The sequence below is a fragment of the Cololabis saira genome, chromosome 10 (genome assembly GCF_033807715.1).
Source record: "Cololabis saira isolate AMF1-May2022 chromosome 10, fColSai1.1, whole genome shotgun sequence".
Lineage (NCBI taxonomy): Eukaryota > Metazoa > Chordata > Actinopteri > Beloniformes > Belonidae > Cololabis > Cololabis saira.
In genome coordinates this window covers 2,983,494-3,009,561 of record NC_084596.1, presented here as the reverse complement: position 1 = coordinate 3,009,561, position 26,068 = coordinate 2,983,494, and the positions used below count along the sequence as shown (strand labels likewise).

At 46.1% G+C, this 26,068-nt stretch overlaps 1 protein-coding gene across 1 annotated transcript; it reads right to left on the bottom strand.

The window, feature by feature from the left end:
* Positions 1–235: 235 nt before the first annotated feature.
* Positions 236–24,533, bottom strand: lamc2 (laminin, gamma 2). The gene is made up of 18 exons (XM_061731547.1): positions 24,388–24,533; positions 16,476–16,767; positions 14,708–14,829; positions 14,390–14,521; positions 12,790–13,092; positions 11,768–12,142; positions 10,654–10,887; positions 9,566–9,702; positions 9,220–9,376; positions 8,857–9,062; positions 6,474–6,553; positions 6,250–6,387; positions 5,047–5,341; positions 4,333–4,447; positions 3,301–3,497; positions 1,429–1,584; positions 1,252–1,351; positions 236–846 (listed from the first exon to the last, which is right to left on the bottom strand). The coding sequence occupies exons 1-18, from the start codon at positions 24,461–24,463 to the stop codon at positions 593–595; spliced, it is 3,369 nt and encodes a 1,122-aa protein (XP_061587531.1). The 5' UTR covers positions 24,464–24,533; the 3' UTR covers positions 236–592.
* Between the last annotated feature and the right edge of the window lie 1,535 nt (positions 24,534–26,068).

The following is a 26,068-nucleotide window of genomic DNA, read 5'->3' as shown; positions in this document are numbered from 1 at the left end:
TATCTATCTATCTATCTATCTATCTATCTATCTATCTATCTATCTTTCTATCTATCTATCTATCTATCTATCTATCTATCTATCTATCTATCTATCTATCTATCTATCTATCTATCTATCTATCTATCTATCTATCTATCTATCTATCTTCAAAATAAAAGTTGACTGAAAAAAGTTAAATGTGGAAAAATAATCAGAAGTCTGAAGTAGTTTCAAATGTTTATTTAAACTCGTAAAAAACTCACATTTAACAATAAGAACAACACAAAGTGTATAAAAGGTTAATATAAATACATTCACTCACTAACACAAAACAGTGTTATCCCTTAAATTATACCTGAAGACAAACGTGTTTGATAAAAAAAAAAACCTTCACAACCTTGAAATGATCAAAACGTCTCTTTTAAAGTGCTCGTGATTTTCTGAATGTAAAGTTTAGTGATATTTAAGTTAGAAAGTTAAAGTAACTGACAGAAATGCAGAGACGATGTTTGGTGCCGGGGTTTCCGTGGAAACGTCCGTGGGGTTGGCGGGAAGTGGGCGTGGCCAGGGCGGGGAGTGGGCGTGGCCAGGGCGGGGAGTGGGCGTGGCATTAGGGCTCCTCGATGGGCGGGGCGTTGTAGCAGCCGCGGGGCACGGCCGCCAGGACGTCCTCCAGGTTGGCGATGTCGGCCAGCAGGCCGTCGATGTCGAGGTCGAGGCGGCTCAGCCGCCGGCGCCGAGCCTCCTCCTGCTCCGTCACTTCCTGGAGGCGGGGCCTCAGCCCAGACTCCACCCCCTTCTGGGCGTCGGCCAGAGCCTCCTCCAATCGGAGGAGCTGCTGCTCGTCCACCGCGTCGCCCCGATCTGAGGAGGAGAACGAGAGACGGAGGTCACGGAGAGGTCATCTATCTATCTATCTATCTATCTATCTATCTATCTATCTATCTATCTATCTATCTATCTATCTATCTATCCACCCGTCCATCCATCCACCCGTCCATCCATCCGTCCATCCATCCATCCATCCCTCCATCCCTCCCTCCCTCCCTCCCTCCCTCCCTCCCACCCTCCCTCCCTCCCTCCATCCATCCATCCATCCATCCATCCATCCATCCATCCATCCATCCATCCATCCATCCATCCATGTATTTTACTGAAACCCCAGGAAATGATAAAAAAGTTTGAAAAAAAGGGAATAATGTTTTCTATTTTTCATATTTAACTAAATTCAGTTAAATCTTCAGAGTGAGACTAAAGTCTTGGACGTACTGATGTTGGCCAGCAGGTTGTTGACGTCTCGCAGCGTCGTCGCCACGGCGTCCTTGGTCCGTCTGGCGTTGTTGAAGGCTGCCTGAGCGCCGTCCGCCGCCTGCAGAGGAACCTTCACGTTAGCGGAGCTTTTCTCCACTTTCTGGAGTCTGGTGTTTTATCTGCAGGACGTCTTACCTCCTCAGCTTCAGCCTCCAGCTGCGTGGCCTCGCCCAGCTGAGCCGCCAGGTCTCCGGCCGCGGCGCCCGCCCTCTTCTGCAGGTCCTTCACCTCGCCGTTCAGCTGGGTGGCTTCCACCAAACCGGCTTGAGCTGGCAGCGATCCGAAGGTTTTCTGTAGGAGAGAAGAAGAAGCTTGTGATCGGGATTCAGAACAGGAGCTCTGACGACATCGAAGGAGGCGTGTAAACCACGATGTCCTCAACATAAACCACGATTTCATCGGCATAAACCACAATGTCATCGGCATAAACCACGATGTCATCGGCATAAACCACGATGTCATCGGCATAAACCACAATGTCATCGGCATAAACCACAATGTCATCGGCGTAAACCACGACGTCATCCACGTTCTCTTCCGGCTCTCAGCGAAGGCGGACGCTTCTCTGCTCCTCTCCCTTATCTATCTGCCCTGCTACTGCTTTTTGTCCTGTCTCGTCTTCAGAGTCTTCTTCATTTCACTCCTCCGAAACTCTACAATCATGGAATTGATTAATTGGTCTCTCAGCACAATCGACCACATTTTTGCGACGAGAAGTCAGGGGGTAAGGGAGCCCTCCTGCCCTGACGGAACTTTTTTTTCTGGATACATAATGGATTCTTGGAAACAGTGGAAACCTTTATGTATCAAGATTCTGTCCGTCAAGGACGTTGAAGATGCTTCATAATTGGAATATGATAGCAGGATTTCTCCTAATTGGAGCGGGGGGATTCCTGGTCTATCGACCAACACGTAAGTCGGTGACAGCTGCTTTGGCCCTCTCCGTGCTGCCTGTCTGAAGGGATTAACGCTGCGACCAACACTCTGACTTTGACGCTGGGGGAGCAAGGCCGCAAGCTGGATGCAGGCTTTTGCAGGCTGGCGGCGGTCTTAGAGCTCATTGGCAAGATGGAAAAGAACTTGGAGAAGTTTGAAGCTCGGCTGGGCGGGAATTGATCACAAATTCGTTTGATTGAAGTCGCCATTGATGAACCAGAGACTGAAGGCAGACGGAAAATTACTGGCTGCCTGTTTTCAATATAATTGTTGATTCTAAAATCTGCCCTTGACAGGGCGGTCTTAGGCAAATCGTTCCTGGTCACAATCTTCCTGGTGGAATGTAAACAAGATGACTCTGCCCCCACTACTAACCCTACCCCTCTCCTACGAACATCTGCGGGTTCCTGTCTCAGAACTGTTTACCGAGCCGTCTGATAACATCAAGGACAATGGCTGAGGAGCAGCTCCGGGGCGAAGTTAACAGACTTACCGCTTACACACACACAATGATAAATACACCTTCCTTTATAGTCAACCCCTTCCCCGCCCCCCCCTCTTATCAGCCCCCCCCAACACAGTCAACAGGTTTTAACGCTGCACTGACAATGGCCGCTGTGCTCACTTGGGGTACTGGGTCGGGATCCCCCCGCCCCGTGAACCACCCCCCAAACACATGTGCAAGTCTTGTGATGATGGTGTTAAATTGTTGCTTTCTGTGCTGAGGTGTTTTTTGCACTTTCACACTGTGTATTTACACACAATGTGAAGATGCCTTTTTTTCCCTCCCCCATCCCCAATGTCATCCTTTCTCTGATCTGATTTAAGCCCCAGTTGACTCATGTCTCATGTTGTTATTTCTTTTGTCTGTTGTCTTGATGGGTTGTACTGGTCCAATTTAACTGTGCTGGGACGCCAGCTCAGCGACAATAAAGGCTTTCTGATTCTGATTCTGATTCTGATTCTGAAACCCAAGTGGATATTTTTGAAAGACTTGAAACCTACGAGGTTCCTGTTTTGAACGATACAGAAACGTTTGACCCGTGGCTCGGATCTCCGATCTCGTCTCACCTCCAGGCCGTCCACCAGGTTCTCCAGGACATTCATGGACTCTAGCGCGCCGTCGTAGTCTTTGGAGACGTTGTCCAGGGCAGACCGCGTCTTGGCGTTGTTGCCGACGGCGTTCTGGACGGTGGCGTTGATCCCCGGCAGGCGCCGGACGGCGGCGGCGGCCAGAGCTTTGCTGTCGTCAATCTGCTGGTCGAAGCCTGCAGGGGAGGAAGAATATATATATTTTAATATATCATATATTTAGTTTATTAATACATATATATATATTTTTTTTTTGCAACTGAACTAGCCTCCTATGCTATATATGTCCACATCAGCAGGGTGAAGGTCGGAAAATCAGAATATGGTGTAAAAGTTAATTTATTTCAATAATTCAACTTAAAAGGTGAAACTAATACATAACATAATCTCATTACAAAGCAATATATGTTAAACCTTTATTTGTTATCATTTTGATGATTGAATTGTTTATTGATTTCACAATATAAAGATTTTTTATTTGGGGCTTTCATAAACTGTGAGCCATAATCACCAAAATTATAACAAATAAAGGCTTGAAATATCTCACTTTAAATGTAGTGAGAAATAACATATCTGTTTCACCTTTAATAGTTGAATTTACTACGACTGCAGTTTTGCGATATATTCAACTTTTCCGGCCTCCACCTGTATATTATTACATAAATAAATAAGAGCTTAATATATGTCTGTATTGGTTCAATATGGAACGCAACTTTTAATTCCCAGTTACGTAACAATTCCGTATTTCAAGGGACGGGTGTCTAGCCTGGTTCTGGGTGAAACATCAACGACCCAGGAGAACTGAGTCCGGGGGTCTGAGACCTCGGGGGACAACCGTGTCCAGGTCTAAAGGGGCCGGCGTCCAGGTCTAAAGGGGCCGGCGTCCAGGTCTAAAGGGACCGGTGTCCAGGTCTAAAGGGGGACGGGTTTTACCTCTCAGGCCGTCCAGGTCTAAAGGGGGACGGGTTTTACCTCTCAGGCCGTCCAGGTCTAAAGGGGGACGGGTTTTACCTCTCAGGCCATCCAGGGCGCCGTCCAGTTCGCCGGTGTTGCCGGTGATGCGTCTCAGGGCGTCCTCGGTGTCTCCCTTGGCCACGTTGACCCGATCCAGCAGCTTCTGGTAGTCCTGCAGGAGGAGACAGAGTTCAGAGTCCTGTAGAACCGGAACCGGGATCCCTGGTGTCCCTGGACCCGGAGACTAGTGATGCACCGAAATGAAAATTTGTGGCCGAAACCGAAACCGAAAATAATAATAAACACTTGGCCCAATACCGAACAATACCGAACATGGTTCTTCAGCAGTTTTTCATTTATTTTGCCAATTTTTTCACCATTGCATGAATCAAATACATTTGATTTAGGCTTTTAAAAGAAAAAAATCTTTTACAAAATTACAAGGTAGAAAATATTTATTGAACATAAAAAACTAAACATTTTTTAATTTCCCAGCATTATGTTGTTTTGGTTCCACCTCCTGGTGAATGTTGGTAAAATTCTTATGGGGTTAGTTTTTGGTTGGCCAACGATTTATGTTTGTGGTGCAACAGTTACGGAGCGGCCAGTCTATTTCCTTTTATTACAACGCCGTTATTAATTGTTTGGTTTTTTCCCACTTATTCCACCGAACACCGAAAGTGTTTTTTTTTGCCATTTTCGGCCGACCATTTTCGGTTACCGAACAATCGGTGCATCACTACCAGAGTCGGTCCCCCGTCCCCCCCGCACCTGTTGGGCAGCCGTCCCGTCGGCCAGCAGGACCTCGGCGGCGGCCCGGTTGGGCTGCGCGGCGTCCTGCAGGTCCTGGATCCCGGAGACGGCGTCCTCCACCGCCTGGGCCGCCCGGTCCAGCCTGGTAACCATGGCGACCCGCTCGTCCTCCAGGGGCGGGGGGACGCGGCGCTCCATGCTAGCGATGTCCCTCAACATGCCGTCGGCCAGCTTGCTCTCGTCCGCCGCCTCCTCTCCCAGCCGGGTCCCCCGGTCCTGCAGACCCTTGACCCGGGCCGAGGTCTGGCCGTACCTGGGGACAGTTAAGGGTACAGTTAGGGGACACCTGGTCAGGGGGGCGTGGCTAGAGGGGGCGTGGTTAACCTTTGTACAACCCTTGTAAATGACCTAATTCTCCTGTCCTTCTTTCCTCCTGCTCTCTCCTTTCTTTTCTGACTCCCTTCCTTCCTTCCTTCCTTCCTTCCTTCCTTCCTTCCTTCCTTCCTTCCTTCCTTCCTTCCTTCCTTCCTTCCTTCCTTCCTTCCTTCCTTCCTTCCTTCCTTCCTTCCTTCCTTCTTTTCTCCCTTCCTTCTTTCTTTTCTTCCTTCCTTCCTTCCTTCCTTCCTTCTTTCCTCCTGCTCTCTCCTTCCTTCTTCCCTTCCTCTTTTGTCCCTTCCTTCCTTCTTTCCTTTTTTTCTCCCTTTTCTCCCTTCCTTCCTTCCTTCCTTCCTTCCTTCCTTCCTTCCTTCCTTCCTTCCTTCCTTCCTTCCTTCCTTCCTTCCTTTCTTTGTCCCTTCCTTCTTTCCTTGTTTTCTCCCTTTTCTCCCTTCCTTCCTTCCTTCCTTCCTTCCTTCCTTCCTTCCTTCCTTCCTTCCTTCCTTCCTTCCTTCCTTCCTTCCTTCCTTCCTTCCTTCCTTCCTTCCTTCCTTCCTTCCTTCTTTCTTTCCTTCTTTTCATTCTTCCTTCTTTCTTTCCTCCCTTCTTCTCTTCCTCCTTCCTTGACCCAAAGACAGCACACAGGTTAGAGGGGCGGGGGAACAGGGGGCGTGGTCAGAAGGGGGCGTGGTTATAGGAGCGTGGTTACATGGGGGCGTGGTTATATGGGCGTGGTTAAAGGGGCGTGGTTACGGGGGTGTAGTTAGATAGGGCGTGGTCAGAAGGGGGCGTGGTTAAAGGGGGTGTAGTTAGAGGGGGTTAGGGTGAGAGGGGGCGGGGACTCACATGCTCCTCAGGTCCCCGATCAGCTCCTTCACGCCGTTCTCCCGGGTCAGCAGGGTCCGGGCCAGAACCAGACTCTCCTCCGAGTCGCTCAGAGCCGCGTCGGCCGTCTGCTCCACCAGGGCGGCCTTCGTCCGGTGTCTGGGGAGGAAGAGGAGGGAACGGGTCAGTGATGAAGAGGAGGGTGATGAAGAGGAGGGAGTGATGAAGAGCAGATCACCACTCACTTGTCGGCCAGAGCCGCGGCCGTCTTCGCCAGCGAGGTTAGGGCACTAGGACCCTGCGGCTCATCGCTGAGAGGAAGGTCCTGATAGAGAAGAACATCATCATCATCATCATCACCATCATCATCATCATCATCATCATCATCATCATCATCATCATCGTCATCATCATCATCATTATCATCATCATCATCGTCATCATCATCATCATTATCACCACCATCATCATCATCATCATCATCACCATCATCATCATCATCATCATCATCATCATCACCATCACCATCATCATCATCATCATCATCAACATCAACATCATCATCACCACCATCATCATCATCATCATCATCATCATCAGTCGCCGCATTTCCTTCTCAAATCTTTCATTGTTTAAAAATAAAGTACCGTATTGCCCCGAATATAAGACGACCCTGATTATAAGACGACCCTCTTTTTCAAGACTCAAGTTTAAAAAAAGACTTTTTGAACACCAAATTCAATTTTTATACAGAAAATAATTACAGTACATCTGAAACAAATGATTATAATAATATATTCGAGAGAAAAAGCCTGTTATTTAGCCTCATTCAAATCATCATGTTGAGTTTTCATCATAACTTCTCCTCAGCTGCCGGTTCACCTGCCGATCTTCCAACCTCTTTTCTCCAGATTGGAGAAACTACGTTTCTCCTTTTTTTGTTATCTCTTCTCTTATTAGGGCCCGAGCACCTTCAGTGCGAAGGCCCTATTGTATCTGTAGGAATTTTTTTTTTCTTTTTTTTTTTCTTTTTCTTTTTCTTTTTCTTCTGACAAAAGGAAGGCCTTTTTTTCCCCCTAAACGTGCCCAAAAAGTCAACAAATTTTGCATGCAAGTCAGGCCTGGCGAAAAATTTGATATTTAAGGGTTTACATTAATGGGCGTGGTAAAATGGCTCAACAGCGCCCCCTAGAAAACTTTGTGCCTCAAGCCCCACAATACGGTTTGACGTACATGCACGAAAATCGGTACACACCTGTATCATGTCACAACTTAAAGAAAAGTCTCTTGGCGACATGGCCCAAACCCAACAGGAAGTCGGCCATTTTGAATTAATCGTGCCACTTTGGCGCAATTTATGCCATTCCTTCGGCAGTTAATACGGCCCGAACCGTAACGTGCACCCAGGTGTGTTATACATCAAAACGTGCGTCTCCATCCTGCAACAACACGCATTACTTTTCTCTTTCAAAAGCGAAAAAACTTTGCGCCTCAAGCCCCACAATACGGTGTGACGTACATGCACGAAAATCGGTACACACCTGTATCAGTACACAACTTAAAGAAAAGTCTCTTGGCGCCATGGCCCAAACCGAACAGGAAGTCGGCCATTTTGAACATTCTGAATTAATCGCGTAATTTTGGAGCAATATGAGCCATTCCTTCGAGAGTTAATACGGCCCGAACCGTATCGTGAACCCAGATGTGTTATACATCAAAATGTGCGTCTCCATCCTGCAACTACACGCATTACTTTTCTCTTTCAAAAGTGTTACCGTGGCGACGCTAGACGCCAAAAGGCGCGCCCCCCCTTCATGTGATTGGTTCATATTTGATAGTTCTCCAAAAGTCAGCAAATTTTGCACCAAGCCAGGCCTGGTGATAAATTTGATATTTCATGGTTTGCATTAATGGGCGTGGCCTAACGGCTCAACAGCGCCCCCTAGAAAACTTTTATCTGCCATAACTTTGGAATGGTTTAACATAGAGAGTCGTGGGTGGTGTCATGGGACTCTGTAATGAGTTCTTAAGCTTCGTTGGCCATAATTAGCCCCGCCCCTTCTTCTGATTGCTTGTCCCTTTTTTCTGCTATAACTTTTGAATGGTTTGACATAGGAAGTCGTGGGTGGTGTCATTTCTGATATGCTTATGGGGGCGGTGGCCGTGAGTGCGAGGGCCCGATCATCGCTGCTTGCAGCTTTAATTTTCTTCTCTTTTCTTTATTACCGCTATTTTTTATTTTTCTTCTTTGTGCTAATGCTATTTTTATTTTCATTCTTCGTGACAGGGGTTCGCTTTGGCCTGGGGAATTAAGTTCAGCATTCGCTTTAAATATATCTGGCGCCATCTAGTGGTGTGAATGGGTATAACGTCTAGACCCCGAATGTAAGACGAACCCCACTTTTTCAGTCTTACTTCAATGCAAAAAACACTGTCTTATATTTGGGCCAATATGGTATATATATATATATATATATATATATATATATATATATATATATATATATATATATATATATATATATATATATATATATATATATATATATATATACATATATAAATAAAATCATTACTCAGAAATGAGATAATATAAAGTTGTATAATAAACCGGGGGGTGGGTCTTACGGCGGAGCGCAGCGCCGTCTTGGCGTCCCCCAGGTCTCGTCTCATGGTGTCCAGCAGCGTCTCCAGGTCCTGCACCTCGGCCCGGTTCTCCTGCTGCCGCCGGCTGATGTCGGCGGCGGCGGCGGCCAGGTTCTGGACCTCCCGGGCCTCGGCCCCCCGGGTCCTGCTGAGGGCGGCCAGCCGGGCCTGGAGCCCCGCCTCCACGTCTGTATTCAGAAAATAAATAAATGATATAATAAAATATATATGATATATATTAATAAAAATGCATATATATATATATATGTCCCTTAGGTTTTTCCCAACATGGTACCATTAATATCTATGCAGACCAGTTAGACAGTAAGAAGAGAGAGTCCTGACCCGTGAGCTCCTGGGCGTTCTCCTGCAGGTTTTCCACCAGCTCCTCCACCGCCCTCAGCGCCGCCAGCATGTCGGCGCCGCCGCCCGGCGTGGAACCGGCATCCAGGTCCGAGTACAGAGTCTCCAGCTCCTGCAGCCTGGCGGCGTAGTCCTCCATCTGGGACACAAGACCGCCGGTTAGATATACATACCATATATACATACATATATATATATATATATATATATATATATATATATATATATATATATATATATATATATATATATATATATATTCCCCGGGGGGAACCAGGGAAAGGTTTTCCTCGGAGGGCGTGGCTGCCCCTGCGGTTTCCATGGTTACCTTGGCCTTGACGGGGGTGAAGCAGGCGGGGCAGCTGGACCGGTGGCACCTCCGACCCTCGTAGCCCGGTCTGCAGCGGCAGCGGCCCGATCCGTCACACTGGTCCGACTCGGAGCCCTGGGGGTCGCAGCGGCAGGCTGGAGAGACACGGCCGAGAACCGTTAACGGGGGGCGGAGCCAGAGCCAGGGGGCGGAGCCAGCAGGGCCTGCTGACTCCGCCCAGGTCACATGGTTATAGCAGATAACACTTTTCATTCGTTAAAAACTGCAACGTTGTCGGGCGTTGAACCCAGATCAAGGAATCCCGGCTTAACCTGGTCCCTCTGCTAGCGGTTAGCCTGCTAGCGGTTAGCCTGCTAGCGGTTAGCCTGCTAGCGGTTAATCTGCTAGCGGTTAGCCTGCTAGCGGTTAGCCTGCTAGCGGTTAGCCGGACCTGGTTCTGAACCGGTCCGAGTTGCTCAGGTGGAGGATCCTGAAGGATGGGGGGATCAGCTATGGGAAGATGCCCTTCGTAGAACCTCCTTGTTTCCTTCCTTCCTTCCTTCCTTCCTTCCTTCCTTCCTTCCTTCCTTCCTTCCTTCCTTCCTTCCTTCCTTCCTTCCTTCCTTCCTTCCTTCCTTCCTTCCTTCTTTCTTTCCTTCTTTTCATTTTTTATTCCTTCCTTCCTTTCTTCCTTCTTTTTTCCCTTCCTTCCTTCTTTCCTCATGCTCTCTCCTTCCTTCTCCCCTTCCTCCTTTTTCCCTTCCTTCCTTCTTTCCTTGTTTTTTCCCTTCCTTCCTTCCTTCCTTCCTTCCTTCCTTCCTTCCTTCCTTCCTTCCTTCCTTCCTTCCTTCCTTCCTTCCTTCCTTCCTTCCTTCCTTCCTTCCTTCCTTCCTTCCTTCCCTCCCCAGGGTACCAGGGTCACGATTCAGGACAACTAAAATGCTGCAGAAACACTAAAACACCTCCGATCAGTAAGACGATAACCGCGACTAGAGCCTCCACCGCGATCCTGCGACACCGCAGACCTGGTGGAGCCTTTGGTCGTTGTTCTACAACAGGAAAAACTGTACCAGGTTCCCCCGGTCCAGGTGACCTTGGCCCCTCACCTTGGCAGGCGTCGCTGGGTCGGCTGTGGTAGAAGCCCCGGACGCAGTCCTCGCAGTGGCGCCCCCTGGTGTGGTTCAGACACCGCAGACACTCGCCGGTGCCGCGGTCGCAGCTTCCTGCCGCGCCCACGTCGATGTGGCCGTTGCAGCTGCAGGGTTCGCAGGGTCGCGCCACGCCGTCGGAGCCGCTGGGGTCGCCGTGGAAACCTTCCGTGCAGACGTCACAACGGGGACCTGAGGACGTACAGGTGTCATGAGGGCTGGGACCAGGTCTCTGGCTCAGGACTATGGGTGGGCAAAAATATCGATATGGCAATATATAGCGATATTTTTCCAGCCGATTCAATATCGATATTCAAAATTTGAATATCGATTTTTTTTTTTTTTTTTTTTTTTTTTTTTAATATTTTTTATCCCCGATTTTTTTCCCATTTTATCCCCCAGTGCTCCTACCTAAGTGACAGTCCTGGGCATTGCCACTATCTACCAACCCTGGGAGGGCCCTGCACTGAGCTCAGGTTTTATTTCACGTTTTATTTCATTTTATAATTTATTTTTTACATAACACAATTGCCTGTCCTTAAAAAATGAAAAATAATGGACAGAGGTTTATTTATTTATGGATTTATATCTATACTGACTGATCACTGTGCCTGTCCTTGGTTTTAGTTCCATCTTTCTTGTGTTTATTATCATTTGCCACATAATTAAAGCAACCTCATACTAAATTTAATGTTAATTTCATATGATGTAAATAATATGAAAAACATATACAAATATGTTGTAACTTTAGCTTGTATAGTTATAATAAAACATTGTTTTGACTCAGTTTGTCCCATGAATTGTCACTATAATCTGATGAACGTGCAACTTGGATTTTAAGATCCATCACTATCATCTGATGTACATTTATACAACTTGGATTTTAAGATGTGTAATGCATTTTTAAATTTTTCGGTGAACTATGTAGAATATAATAATCGGGATATCGCATAATCGGGATATCGCAATGTGTATCGTATCGTGGCTCAAGTATCGTGATGCGTATCGTATCGTGAGGGACCAGGTCTCTGGCTCGGGACCTGGAGGTGGAGCAGGAAGTCTCTGGACTCACCGGCGGTTCCTGGTGGACAGCGGTCGCAGACAGGCTCCCGGGCACCAGGCACCAGGGAGCAGGAGCCCCCGGCGGGACAGGGGCAGCTGGTGCAGGCCTCCGGGTTCCTGGGGTCCCGGTAAAGTCCTGGTGCGCAGCGGCGCTCGGCGGGGGTCTCGTCTGCGGAGTAGCAGTCCGCGGTGTTGGGGTCGCAGCCGGGTTCACAGGCGCCGAAGGCTCCGTCCGCCGGGACGCTGCGCCTGAATCCAGCGGAGCACCGCTGGCAGAACTCGCCCTCGTACCCCCGGGGGCAGGTGCAGGTCTGGACCCAGCCGGCGGGGGTCCCGGGTCCGGGCCGCGCCGACACCAGGCTCACGTCGTCCAGGTAACCGCGCCCTGGAAACCGTCAACAAAACAAGTAAGGTCCAGGTCCAAAACACCTCCTGGGGGGGTGACAAGGGTACGTCTCAACCAGAACCCTCCTGGTGCCCTGATGTCCCACTAGGTGCCCCACTAGATATCCCAATAAATGCCCAACTAAATGCCCAACAAGTTGCCCCACTAGGTGCCCCACTAGTTGCCCCATCAGACACTCGACTAGATGCCAAACTAAATGCCCAACAAGTTGCACCACTAGATGGCCTAGACAACTCACTAGATGCCCCACTAGATGCCCCACTAGATATCCCAATAAATGCCCAATTAAATGCCCAACAAGTTGCCCCACTAGACGCCCCACTAGACACCCCACTAGTTGCCCCACTAGATATCCCAATAAATGCCCAATTAAATGCCCAACAAGTTGCCCCACTAGACACCCCATTAGATGCCCCACTAAATGCCCCACTAGTGACCCGACTAGAGACCCCACTAGTTGCCCCACTAGTTGCCCCACTAGATGCCACATCAGACACCCCACTAGACACCCCATTAGTTGCCCGGCTAGTCACCCCACTAGTTGCCCCACAAGATGCCCCACTAGAGGCTCAACTAGGTTCCCCTTTAGATGCCCCACTAGTTGCCCAACTAGAAGAAGTTCTCACCCTTTTCTCCGAACGTGGTGCGGATCCTGAGGGCCGTGAGGTTCTGGAGGAGTTTCTGGAACTGGCCCGGGGACAGCTGAGGCCTCCACCTGCCGGCGGGTTCCTGGTCCAGTCTGAAGCTGTAGCGGATCTTCTGTCCGCAGGGAACCACGGAGCGCAGGTTCCCCAGCGACGCCGCCACCCTCAGGCCGCCGCCCTCCAGGATCACGTCGCTGGTGGACGGGTATCGAACCCCGCGGTCCAGGCGCAGCGAGAAGGACAGGTTCTGACCCAAACTCAGCAGCTGGTTCCCCAGGAAGGACTCTGGGAGAGGGAGAGACCGGGTCAGAGGGGGAGGACGAGGAAACAAGGAAACAAGGCTAGGAAAGGAAACAAGAGTAGGAGAGACCGGGTCAGAGGGGTGACGAGGAAACGAGGCTAGGAAAGACCGGGTCGGGGGAGAGGAAACGAGGAAACAAGGAAACAAGGAAACAAGGAAACAAGGAAACAAGGCTAGGAAAGGAAACAAGAGTAGGAGAGACCGGGTCAGAGGGGGGGGGACGAGGAAACGAGGCTAGGAAAGACCGGGTCAGGGGAGAGGAAACGAGGAAACGAGGAAACAAGGAAACAAGGCTAGGAAAGGAAACAAAACTAGGAAAGACTTGGTCAGAGGAGAGGAAACAAGGAAATGAGGAAACAAACCAAGAAAGGCCTGGTCAGAGGAGAGAACACGAGGAAATGAAATTAGGAAAGGAAACAAGAATAGGAGAGATCTGCTCAGAGGAGAGGAAATTAGGAAATGAGGAAACAAAGCTAGGAAAGGAAACAAGCTGGGAAAGACCTGGTCAGAGGAGAGGAAACGAGGAAACAAAGCTAGGAAAGGAAACAAGAGTAGGAGAGGCCAGGTCAGAGGAGAGGAATCGAGGAAACAAGAGTAGGAAAGGAAACAAAACTAGGAAAGACTTGGTCAGAGGAGAGGAAACGAGGCTAGGAAACACCTGGTCAGGGGAGAGGAAACGAGGAAACGAGGCTAGGAAAGATCGGGTTGGGGGGGGAAACCAGGAAACAATGCTAGGAAATGAAACGAGGCTAGGAAAGGAAACAAGGCTAGGAAAGACCTGGTCAGAGGAGAGGAAACGAGGAAATGAGGCTAGGAAAGATCGGGTTGGGGGGGGAAACCAGGAAACAATGGTAGGAAATGAAATGAGGCTAGAAAAGACCGGGTCAGAGCAGAGGAAACAAGGCTAGGAAAGGAAACAAGGCTAGGAAAGACCGGGTCAGGGGTGAGGAAACGAAGAAACAATGCTAGGAAAGGAAAGGAGGCTAGGAAAGACCGGGTCAGGGGTGAGGAAACGAGGACACGATGCTAGGAAAGGAAACAAAACTAGGAAAGACCTGGTAAGAGGAGAGGAAACCAGAAAAAAATGCTAGGAGAGGAAAATAGTAACAGGTCCAAAGGAAAGGAAGTGTCACTGGACAAGGAAAGGAACCAAGGGAACAAGGAAAGGAGCAAAGGAAAGGAAGCTGGGATGGGAATTGAAACAAGGAAACAAGGAAAAGAAAGTAAACAAAGAGAGGGAAAAAGGAAAGGACCAATCAGGAAGTCCTGGGCTTGTCTCACCTGGCGCGCTCAGGTAGGTGGGCAGGCTGCTCCTGGAGATCACCTCCACGTCCTGGTGCTTGGGGGACCAGCGGAAGTGGACGTTGTCGGGGGCAACGCCCTGCGCCGTCGTCACCGTCCAGCCCTCCGGACCTGGAACCAACAGAGGCTTTTATTGTGAAAGATAACCGGCTTTAACGGGCTTTTATTATGAAGGATAACCGGCTTTAACAGGCTTTTATTGTGAAGGATAACCGGCTTTAACAGGCTTTTATTGTGACGAGGAGGAAGTGGATAGTTACAGGCTTTTATTGTGACGAGGAGGAAGTGGATAGTTACCGGTGCTGAAGGTGGACGTGATGCGGTGGATGGAGTAGCCGGACCCGGGGGAACACTGGCTACTGTGTCCGTAGCAGAAACACGGAGGACTCAAACTCCCAGAATCCTCTCTGGTCTGACGACTGAAAACCCCAGAACAGGAAGTTAGACGGAATAAAAAAACCAGAACAGGAAGTTAGACGGAATAAAAAACCCAGAACAGGAAGTTAGACGGAAAAACAAACCCAGAACAGGAAGTTAGACGGAATAAAAAACCCAGAACAGGAAGTTAGACGGAATAACACAGAGGAACATGTTTGATATATATATATATATATATATATATATATATATATATATATATATATATATATATATATATATATATATATATATATATATATATATATATATATATATATATATATATAATAACAAAGAGGAACATGTTTGATTATCCTTCCTGCAACACAACAGATCAACTCCTGGTACTATTACTATAGTATTATTACTATAATATATAATACTACTAATATAGTACTATTACTATAGTACTAAAGTAATGTATTAATAGTACTATTACTATTAATATAGTACTATTAATATATTACTACTAATATAGTACTATTACTATAGTACTATTTCTATATTACTATTATATTACTATACTGCTATTTCTATATTACTATAATAGTATTGCTATAGTACTATAATACTATTACAATATAACTATTCATATAGTACTATAACTATAGTACCATTACTATATTACTATGTCTATAGTACTATTACATTAGTACTATAGTAATATTATTACTATAGTACTATAGTAATATAGTACTATTATTATAGTACTATTTTCTATAGTATCACTATAGTATTATTACTATATTACTATTACTATAGTACTATTACAATAGTACTATTACTATAGTAATAGTACTATAATAATATAGAATTATTACTATAAATATAACTACTATAACATTACTATATTACTATCAGAGGTGGACAGAGTACTCGACCCCAGTACTTGAGTAAGAGTACAAATACTACTGGTCAAAATTTACTCCGTTACAAGTAAAAGTAGCTCAGTCAAAATATTACTTGAGTAAGAGTAGAAAAGTACTTGCTTTTAAAGATACTTAAGTATCTAAAAGTAAATGCTTTTAAATTTACTTTAAGTAAGAGTAAGAGTAAGAGTAAGAGTACATTTCTTATTTTCCACATCAGTAAATTACTATATTTTTTCTAAATTAATTTAAGGATCTTTTAACTCTTGTTTCTGAGAATTCGATGTTGAGTTGTTGAAAGCAGAGAGGTAGTTCTGCTTCGGCAGACACAATAAACATTTGAAAATAAATGTCTAGGTCTAGGTCTCCTCCTTTGACAAAAACAGCTTGTGTCCAATAGGATTTTAGGGAAGAAGAAAAAAGAGCAGACCTGAAAGTAACGAGTACTTTTCAGCCTTCCTAGATATTTACTCGAGTAAAAGTAAAAATATTTGTCTTGGAAATGTATTCAAGTAAGAGTAATAAGTACCAAAGAAATCTAATACTCAAGTAAAGTACAAATCCTCTGGATATGTACTTAAGTACAGTACTCAAGTAAATTTACTCCGTTACTGTCCACCACTGATTACTATTAATATAGTATTGTTACTATCGTACTATTATTAAAGTACTATAGTACTATAGTACTATATTACTATTACTATATTACTATAGTACTAGTACTATTACTCGGTGATTAGTCGGTGACGCGGTGTCACCGCCTGAACCTTCCCCACCTCTGGGTGCAGCCGTCGGGTCCGAGGGTTCCGTCGCGGCAGCGGTCGCACTTGGGACCGGTGACTCCGGCCCTGCAGCTGCAGCGGCCGCTGCCGTCGCAGGTGGCGGCGGTGGAGCCCGCAGGGTGGCAGCCGCACGGCTCGCAGCTCCGGCCCGCCGCCAGGTAGAAGCCGTCCCGGCAGCGCTCGCAGTGCCGGCCCTCCGAGTTGCCGCGGCAGGAGAGGCAGCGCAGGCCGCCCGAGTCCCAGAGGCAGAACCGGGACCGGCCGTGGCAGCGGCAGCGCGGGTGGGCTGCAGAGAGACGGGGGGGGGGGGGGCAGGTGTTAACATCAGGTGTTCTTTTGCTATACAAACACCAACAAGATATACAATAGTGTGGAACTACAGAAGAGTATTAGGGCCAGGCAGGACAAAAATAAAAATTATATTTTAGAGGAGGAAGATTTTTTTTTCCATTATGCACTTCGAGAAAAAAGTCTAAATGTCGAGATTAATGTTGAAGTAGAATATCGGGAAAAAAGTCTAAATGTTGAGAAAAAAGTCAAACAGACGGACTACAGGAGTGAGGTTAGCCACCATGTGGACCAGACTAGAAGTGCACAATAAAAAAAATATTCCACTCTCAAATTTTTTTCTCTTGCCTGGCCCTAATACTCTTCCGTAGTGGAACAGCATATACAATGATGGAATAAATTATAAAAAAATATGTAGTATGAATAAGAAGTCATAATATAGATCAGAGGTTTTCAGCTGGTTTTGTCCCAGTCCCACCATTGTGACCAAGAAGCAACTTGGGGACCAACTGCGTTTGTTTTATTTTGCACCTTGCTTTTAAATAAGAGTATGGGCCTATATAGACAATTTATTTGCATCAGTGTCTATTTTTATTTGCACCTTTTGCTATAAAAAAAAACATTCAATGAAAAATGAACAATAGGAAGCCAAGAGGGCTTATAATATTACAAAGTTCACTCAGTCATTTGACATAATTTGGATGGGTAAATTATTTACAAAAATGAATCGTAAATGGAAAATAAATTGAATCTAAAGAATAAATATATATTTTTAAAATTATTATTGTTTGCCATTTACAATTTCACAGACCACCTGCTATACCGGGCCGCAGACCACCTGTTGACAATCCCTGATATAGATAATGAAGGTAACAGTCATAATAATACTAATAATAATACTAATAATAATAATACTAATAATAATAATAATAATAATAATAATAATAATAATAATAATAATAATAATAAAGATGAGTAAGTAAATAAATAGAGAATAAAATAAATACATAAATAAATAAAACAGGAGAATAAAGCAGGTATGAGGAATAGAATCAAATGCATAGAAAACAATAAGGAAAGGTCAAGACAGTTATAAACAAAAGGTTAGTCAGAGGAAACAGGGAAAAACTTTTTATAGTTGATTAAAAATATATTGCTTTTTTTTGTTGTTTATCAAATAAAGAGATTTAATGAGATAATTTAATTCTAGTAGAAAAGGGACAAATTTAGGAGTAGCACCAGCGAAGTTTTGTTTGTGAATAAAGAATTCAGCGTAAATAATGATAAAATTCAATAAGTGTTCAAGAGCACGATCTTTAGGATAATCAAAGTAACAAATAATATCTTTAATGTTAAGTAATTTTAAAGATTTAGCAGCATTGATAAACATCAGGTGTGACGTCATCGGTCTGGTCTGAGCAGCTGCAGGACCGGCTGCGGCCACCAGGGGGAAACCAGTTTATCAAAGATATGCATCGTATTATTTCTTTTCATAAGTGAATTTATTGATTTTCTTTTGCTTCAAAAGGTCTTAATATAATCAACGAAGTGAAAGGTTTGTTTTTCTATCTTAACTCAGTTCATTTAACTCGTAAAAATCTCCAATAAACCTTTACTGATGAAAATGACGTCAAATTATATGGTTTTAATTCCAAATGACAGATTTGTTGGTGATTGTTTTCTCCAGATCCAGACCTGCAGGTCCAGATCCAGACCTGCAGGTCCTCTACAGACCACTAGGGTCCAGATCCAGACCTGCAGGTCCTCTACAGACCACTAGGGTCCAGATCCAGACCTGCAGGTCCTCTACAGACCACTAGGGTCCAGATCCAGACCTGCAGGTCCTCTACAGACCACTAGGGTCCAGATCCAGACCTGCAGGAACTCTTTAGTTCCCGTCTGCTCCAGAAACATTCCAGACTTCCACACACCTGAACTCCAGCCCTGAGGGGAAGGAGCCCCACCCCTGGGTGCCTGCCAGCTCAGGTGAGGGGGGCGGGGCCCGGGCCCACCCCTGGGTGCCTCCCGGCCCCCCGGGCTGGTTGAGTCATGACATCACATCCTGCACCGGTCCAGTCTTGTCTGAACCGGCAGGAGCTCAGTCCACGTTCCTGCACCAGGACCCCACGGCCCCGGGTCCAGATCCAGGTCCCGGGTCCAGGTCCAGGTCCCAGGTCCAGATCCAGACCTTTAGAAACTTCTACCGACCACTAGGGTCCAGATCCAGACCTTTAAGACCACTAGGGTCCAGATCCAGACCTTTAGGACCACTAGGGTCCAGATACAGACCTTTAGGACCACTAGGGTCCAGATCCAGACCTTTAAGACCACTAGGGTCCAGATACAGACCTTTAGGACCACTAGGGTCCAGATCCAGACCTTTAGGACCACTAGGGTCCAGATACAGACCTTTAAGACCACTAGGGTCCAGATCCAGACCTTTAGGACCACTAGGGTCCAGATACAGACCTTTAAGACCACTAGGGTCCAGATACAGACCTTTAGGACCACTAGGGTCCAGATACAGACCTTTAGGACCACTAGGGTCCAGATCCAGACCTTTAGGACCACTAGGGTCCAGGTCCAGACCTTTAAGACCACTAGGGTCCAGATCCAGACCTTTAGGACCACTAGGGTCCAGATACAGACCTTTAGGACCACTAGGGTCCAGATACAGACCTTTAGGACCACTAGGGTCCAGATCCAGACCTTTAGGACCACTAGGGTCCAGATCCAGACCTTTAGGACCACTAGGGTCCAGATCCAGACCTTTAGGACCACTAGGGTCCAGATCCAGACCTTTAGGACCACTAGGGTCCAGATACAGACCTTTAAGACCACTAGGGTCCAGATCCAGACCTTTAAGACCACTAGGGTCCAGATAGAGACCTTTAGGACCACTAGGGTCCAGATCCAGACCTTTAGGACCACTAGGGTTCAGGTCCAGACCTTTAAGGCCACTAGGGTCCAGATCCAGACCTTTAGGACCACTAGGGTCCAGATCCAGACCTTTAGGACCACTAGGGTCCAGATCCAGACCTTTAAGACCACTAGGGTCCAGGTCCAGACCTTTAAGACCACTAGGGTCCAGGTCCAGACCTTTAGGACCACTAGGGTCCAGACCCAGACCTTTAAGACCACTAGGGTCCAGATACAGACCTTTAGGACCACTAGGGTCCAGATACAGACCTTTAAGACCACTAGGGTCCAGATCCAGACCTTTAAGACCACTAGGGTCCAGGTCCAGACCTTTAGGACCACTAGGGTCCAGACCCAGACCTTTAAGACCACTAGGGTCCAGATACAGACCTTTAGGACCACTAGGGTCCAGATACAGACCTTTAAGACCACTAGGGTCCAGGTCCCGGGTCCAGATCCAGACCTTTAAGACCACTAAGGTCCAGATACAGACCTTTAGGACCACTAGGGTCCAGATACAGACCTTTAGGACCACTAGGGTCCAGATACAGACCTTTAAGACCACTAGGGTCCAGATCCAGACCTTTAAGACCACTAGGGTCCAGATACAGACCTTTAGGACCACTAGGGTCCAGATCCAGACCTTTAGGACCACTAGGGTCCAGATACAGACCTTTAAGACCACTAGGGTCCAGATACAGACCTTTAAGACCACTAGGGTCCAGATACAGACCTTTAGGACCACTAGGGTCCAGATACAGACCTTTAAGACCACTAGGGTCCAGATACAGACCTTTAGGACCACTAGGGTCCAGATACAGACCTTTAGGACCACTAGGGTCCAGATCCAGACCTTTAGGACCACTAGGGTCCAGATCCAGACCTTTAGGACCACTAGGGTCCAGGTCCAGACCTTTAAGACCACTAGGGTCCAGATCCAGACCTTTAGGACCACTAGGGTCCAGATACAGACCTTTAGGACCACTAGGGTCCAGATACAGACCTTTAGGACCACTAGGGTCCAGATCCAGACCTTTAGGACCACTAGGGTCCAGATCCAGACCTTTAGGACCACTAGGGTCCAGATCCAGACCTTTAGGACCACTAGGGTCCAGATCCAGACCTTTAGGACCACTAGGGTCCAGATACAGACCTTTAAGACCACTAGGGTCCAGATCCAGACCTTTAAGACCACTAGGGTCCAGATAGAGACCTTTAGGACCACTAGGGTCCAGATCCAGACCTTTAGGACCACTAGGGTTCAGGTCCAGACCTTTAAGGCCACTAGGGTCCAGATCCAGACCTTTAGGACCACTAGGGTCCAGATCCAGACCTTTAGGACCACTAGGGTCCAGATACAGACCTTTGGGACCATTAGGGTCCAGGTCCAGACCTTTAGGACCACTAGGGTCCAGATACAGACCTTTAAGACCACTAGGGTCCAGATCCAGACCTTTAAGACCACTAGGGTCCAGGTCCAGACCTTTAGGACCACTAGGGTCCAGATACAGACCTTTAAGACCACTAGGGTCCAGATACAGACCTTTGGGACCACTAGGGTCCAGATCCAGACCTTTAAGACCACTAGGGTCCAGATCCAGACCTTTAAGACCACTAGGGTCCAGGTCCAGACCTTTAGGACCACTAGGGTCCAGACCCAGACCTTTAAGACCACTAGGGTCCAGATACAGACCTTTAGGACCACTAGGGTCCAGATACAGACCTTTAAGACCACTAGGGTCCAGGTCCCGGGTCCAGATCCAGACCTTTAAGACCACTAGGGTCCAGATCCAGACCTTTAGGACCACTAGGGTCCAGATACAGACCTTTAGGACCACTAGGGTCCAGATCCAGACCTTTAAGACCACTAGGGTCCAGATACAGACCTTTAGGACCACTAGGGTCCAGATACAGACCTTTAGGACCACTAGGGTCCAGATACAGACCTTTAAGACCACTAGGGTCCAGATCCAGACCTTTAAGACCACTAGGGTCCAGATACAGACCTTTAGGACCACTAGGGTCCAGATCCAGACCTTTAGGACCACTAGGGTCCAGATACAGACCTTTAAGACCACTAGGGTCCAGATACAGACCTTTAGGACCACTAGGGTCCAGATCCAGACCTTTAGGACCACTAGGGTCCAGATACAGACCTTTAAGACCACTAGGGTCCAGATACAGACCTTTAGGACCACTAGGGTCCAGATCCAGACCTTTAAGACCACTAGGGTCCAGATACAGACCTTTAGGACCACTAGGGTCCAGATCCAGACCTTTAGGACCACTAGGGTCCAGATACAGACCTTTAAGACCACTAGGGTCCAGATACAGACCTTTAGGACCACTAGGGTCCAGATAGAGACCTTTAGGACCACTAGGGTCCAGATAGAGACCTTTAGGACCACTAGGGTCCAGGTCCAGACCTTTAGGACCACTAGGGTCCAGATCCTGCCCGTCTTGCAGCAATATGTAGACATATACACATCGTAAAAAAAGGACGACTTTAAATCTAAAAATCTAAAAATCAGAAAGTACAAAAGAATATTTATATCCGTTAGTTTTGAGAAGTGGAAGTCTGAGCAAAGTACCCGATGGAACTGAAACTCTTGGTGTAGAGGACGGAACAGTCTGATAGGATAGTTTATCTTTCCTATACAGCTGTTTGTTCTACAGGTCCTGCAGAGTCACCTGAGCAGAGCCGGTTATTTTACATTAACCACCTTAAGAACAGTTTTCTGCTTTAGTGATGAAAACCAACAAATGAAAGAAAAAGTTAATCCAGACTCAATGAAAGAGCGATAGAACACGGACATCAAGGATGAATCAACATGGACAGTTTTCTAAGACGGTACAGACGCTGCTGACTTTTCTTGTAAATTAAGTTGTTACTCTCAAATGTCAGATTATTGTCTATTATAGTCCCCAGATATTTATAGGACTCTACAATTTCTACATCTGGTCCGTTAATCACTGTCCTATCCGGAGAGGAATGAGAGCGTCTAACATCAATGCACACGTCCTTTGTCTTTGATACATTAAGAGTTAAAAAGAATCCTGGCACCACTTAAGAAAGTAATCAACCACAGGAGGTTGTTATGACCCGACAATCATTAACTCCACGTCTGAACTAGACTAGTTTAGTTTATTTAGTTTAGTTTAGTTTATTTGCACATAAAACAGAACCCGTATAAACAGTAAAAACAATCGTCAAATTAAGCATTTGTGTCAAAAAGGCTGAAGAAAAAGCCTCTCCTTTAACCCTCGTACTGTCTTCGGGTCAAAATGACCCAATTATTATTTCCTTCTTTCCTCCTGCTCTCTCCTTCCTTCTGCCTTTCCTCTTTTCCTCATTTTTTACCCTCCTTTACTCCTTTTCCTTCCTACCTCCCTTTCGTCATCCGTTCCTTTTTTACCTTCTTTGCTTTTTCTTCCTTCTTTCCTCCCTTCCATCTTTCCTCCCTTCCATCTTTTCTCCCTTCCTTACTCCCTTTCCTACTTCTTTCCTTCTTTTCTCCTTTCTTCCTTACTTCCTTCTTTCCTTCCTTCCATCTTTTCTCTGTTCCTTCATTCCTTCTTTTCTCCCTCCACCCTCCCTTGACCCAAAGACAGCACAAGGGTTAAACTAACACCAATAACAGCAGCAGTAACAGCAGCAGCTACTAGACTTTGAAGAAAAAACAATATAAAAATGCATGATATAAAACAGAAAAAGACAATTTAGCATGAAAAAGAAAAACAATACTGAATAATTGAAAGATAGGAAAAATGATGAAGATGTACTGTACGATAATTCCATGAAACAACTCCAGAAATGTTTCTGATCTTAACTAAAGAATTATTTTTCCAAGTGTTTTCTGAACAAATCCAGTGAAGATATTGATTTTAGTGACGTAGGTAAATTCTCCTCTGTATTTTAAAGTGCGTTGATTGTGTGAAGTCATAACGGCATAAAGGAAGGTGAAAGTCCTTTGAGTGTCGTGTCTGATGTGAATGGATGTCTGAGGAAAACTTAAAACATAATAAACAAATTACATTTTCTAAAAAGAAGAATAGAAGATTCTGTTTTTTTGGCAAAAGTAACCATTCTCAAAAAATGTCTTTTGGGCTAGCAGGATATTATTGAGAAAAGTAGGACATGTAGCTGCCCATACAGACTTACAATACACAATATATGGATGAATTAAGCTATAATAACAAGTTAAAATACAAGATTGATTCACCAGTGATTGTATTCTCCTGAAAATACCCATTGACCTCATAGTTTTTTTACAGACAAGTTCAGTTTGGCACTTCCATGTTAATTTTTCATCAACTATGACACCTAAGAATTTAATAGAAGAAACTTGAGTTAATTCAACATTGTCTATGAATATTTTGGCCTCTTCCTTAGTGTATCTTTTATTTTTTTTACAAAATATCATTAATACTTCCAATTAGCACTTACAGAAGAAGGTGGGGGTCACCTGGGCGACCCAGACGTATGTTAGTGGTAGTGTACCGGAATAAGAAGGAGAAGAGCAGCACTTACAGAGGAAGGTGGGGGTCACCTGGGCGACCCAGACGTGTGTTAGTGGTAGTGTACCGGAATAAGAGGGAGAAGAGCAGCACTTACAGAAGAAGGTGGGGGTCACCTGGGCGACCCAGACGTGTGTTAGTGGTAGTGTACCGGAATAAGAGGGAGAAGAGCAGCACTTACAGAAGAAGGTGGCGGTCACCTGGGCGACGCAGACGGCCGCCAGAATCCCCAGCAGAAAGATCCCATTCTTGTTCATGTCGTTGGTCCTGATCAGAGCAGAAATGTCCCGAGCAGAAATGATCCTGGTGTTTGGCAGCGCCGCCTTTTAACGGCAGGTCTGAGCGCGCTCCAACCTTTACTCCTCCCCCCCACCGTTACTCAGGCGTGATTCAGCTGCAGTCACAGCTGTGACGGAGCCTGACTGAGCCTGACTGGACCGACCCGCACAATCCGGGGTTTCAGGACTTTTCCATCACAGTTCCATTTCTGCATCACGACCCGCCGGGTTCATGACCCGGGACTCAATCGCTGCTCTGTTCCACACCAGAACTGGAAAATCTGATGCAACACAAGTATAAAGTACTGAATTAGTTTTTACAGATGCGACTCCAGAAAGTCAGAAAGTCAGAAAGGGACTTTTCTTCTCCTGCAACTATTAAACTCAGATTCTGAGCTTTATTTTGAAAAATCTAAGAATTTATGAATCAGATAGTTTGTGATTTTAGTGATTCTTCTGCATTTTCGCCTGAATTTCGCCGGTTTAGAGTCAGTTTGAGGACCTTCGTCCCCCCCCGCCTGGTTCATCCTGCCCCCCCCCCCCCCCCCCCCCCCTGGTTCCTCCTGGTTCCTCCTGGTTCCCGGCCCGGCAGCGCTGAGGTTCCTGCCTCCTCTCCAGCAGCGCTGGATTCTTGCCCCTGCAGGCATGTTTTTTGGACGTTGTCCCGCAGGTACGACAACAGACGCCACACCCTGAACCTCAGACACCTGTGACTCACCAACACGCCCTGCTAGCGCCGCTAACGGCACGCCCGCCGTTGCCGTGCCGACGGCACACCTCGACACTCAGCTGCTGACTGGATCAGTTTCACAACCTTCACTCTCCCCACACCGTTGGACGGTAAACAAACAGAGGGGGGGAAGTGTGAGAACCTCAACCAATCAGCCGCCTGAGTTCCGCTGCAAACATGAACCGACCTGAGAAGTCTCCTTTCTTTTCTCTTTTGTGTATGTTTGCAGGCCGGAGCTTCAGGAGCTGCAGTTTAACCAGGTGCCTAGCAAAATAGAATTGGTTACAGTCAGTACTCGAGTTGTAAAAAAAAAAATCAGGGTGGATTTTATCATATGGGGACAGATAATTTGTGCTGATTACAAATAATATAATATATTACAAATAATAGCAGTGACCAAAACAGCTGCAGAAATACTGCAGGAATGACATAGCAGCAGTTAAATGCAGCCTTCTGTAAGCTTTAAATATCCACTGGGCTTACATCAAATACATCAAAACACAACAATAAAAAACACTTTTCTGAACTTATCAATATGACTCTGTCCTTCACAGGATAAGTAACATGGATCACTGCAAAAACTCACAATCTTAACAAGAATATTTGTCTTATTTCTAGTTAAAATGTCTCATTTTAGTAAAAAAATCTCATTACACTTAAAACAAGACTCATCACTGGAAAAAACAACAATTTTCACCTGTTTCAAGTAGATTTTCACTTGAAATAAGTAGAAAAATCTGCATGTGGAACAAGATTTTATTGCTTGTAATGAGAAGATAAATCTTGTTCCACTGGCAGATTTTTCTACTTATTTCAAGTGAAAATTTACTTGAAACAGGTGAAAATTGTCAAAT

Bases quoted from the DNA above. Each gene is read 5' to 3' on its own strand.
- lamc2 (XM_061731547.1), bottom strand. From the start codon at position 24,463: ATGAACAAGAATGGGATCTTTCTGCTGGGGATTCTGGCGGCCGTCTGC. The intron at 9,703-10,653 runs GTGAGGGGCCAA...GTGTCTCTCCAG, and splicing joins ACCCAGCGACGCCTGCCAAG to CCTGCCGCTGCGACCCCCAG. The intron at 6,554-8,856 runs GTAAGACCCACC...CTTCTCTATCAG, and splicing joins AGACGGCGCTGCGCTCCGCC to GACCTTCCTCTCAGCGATGA.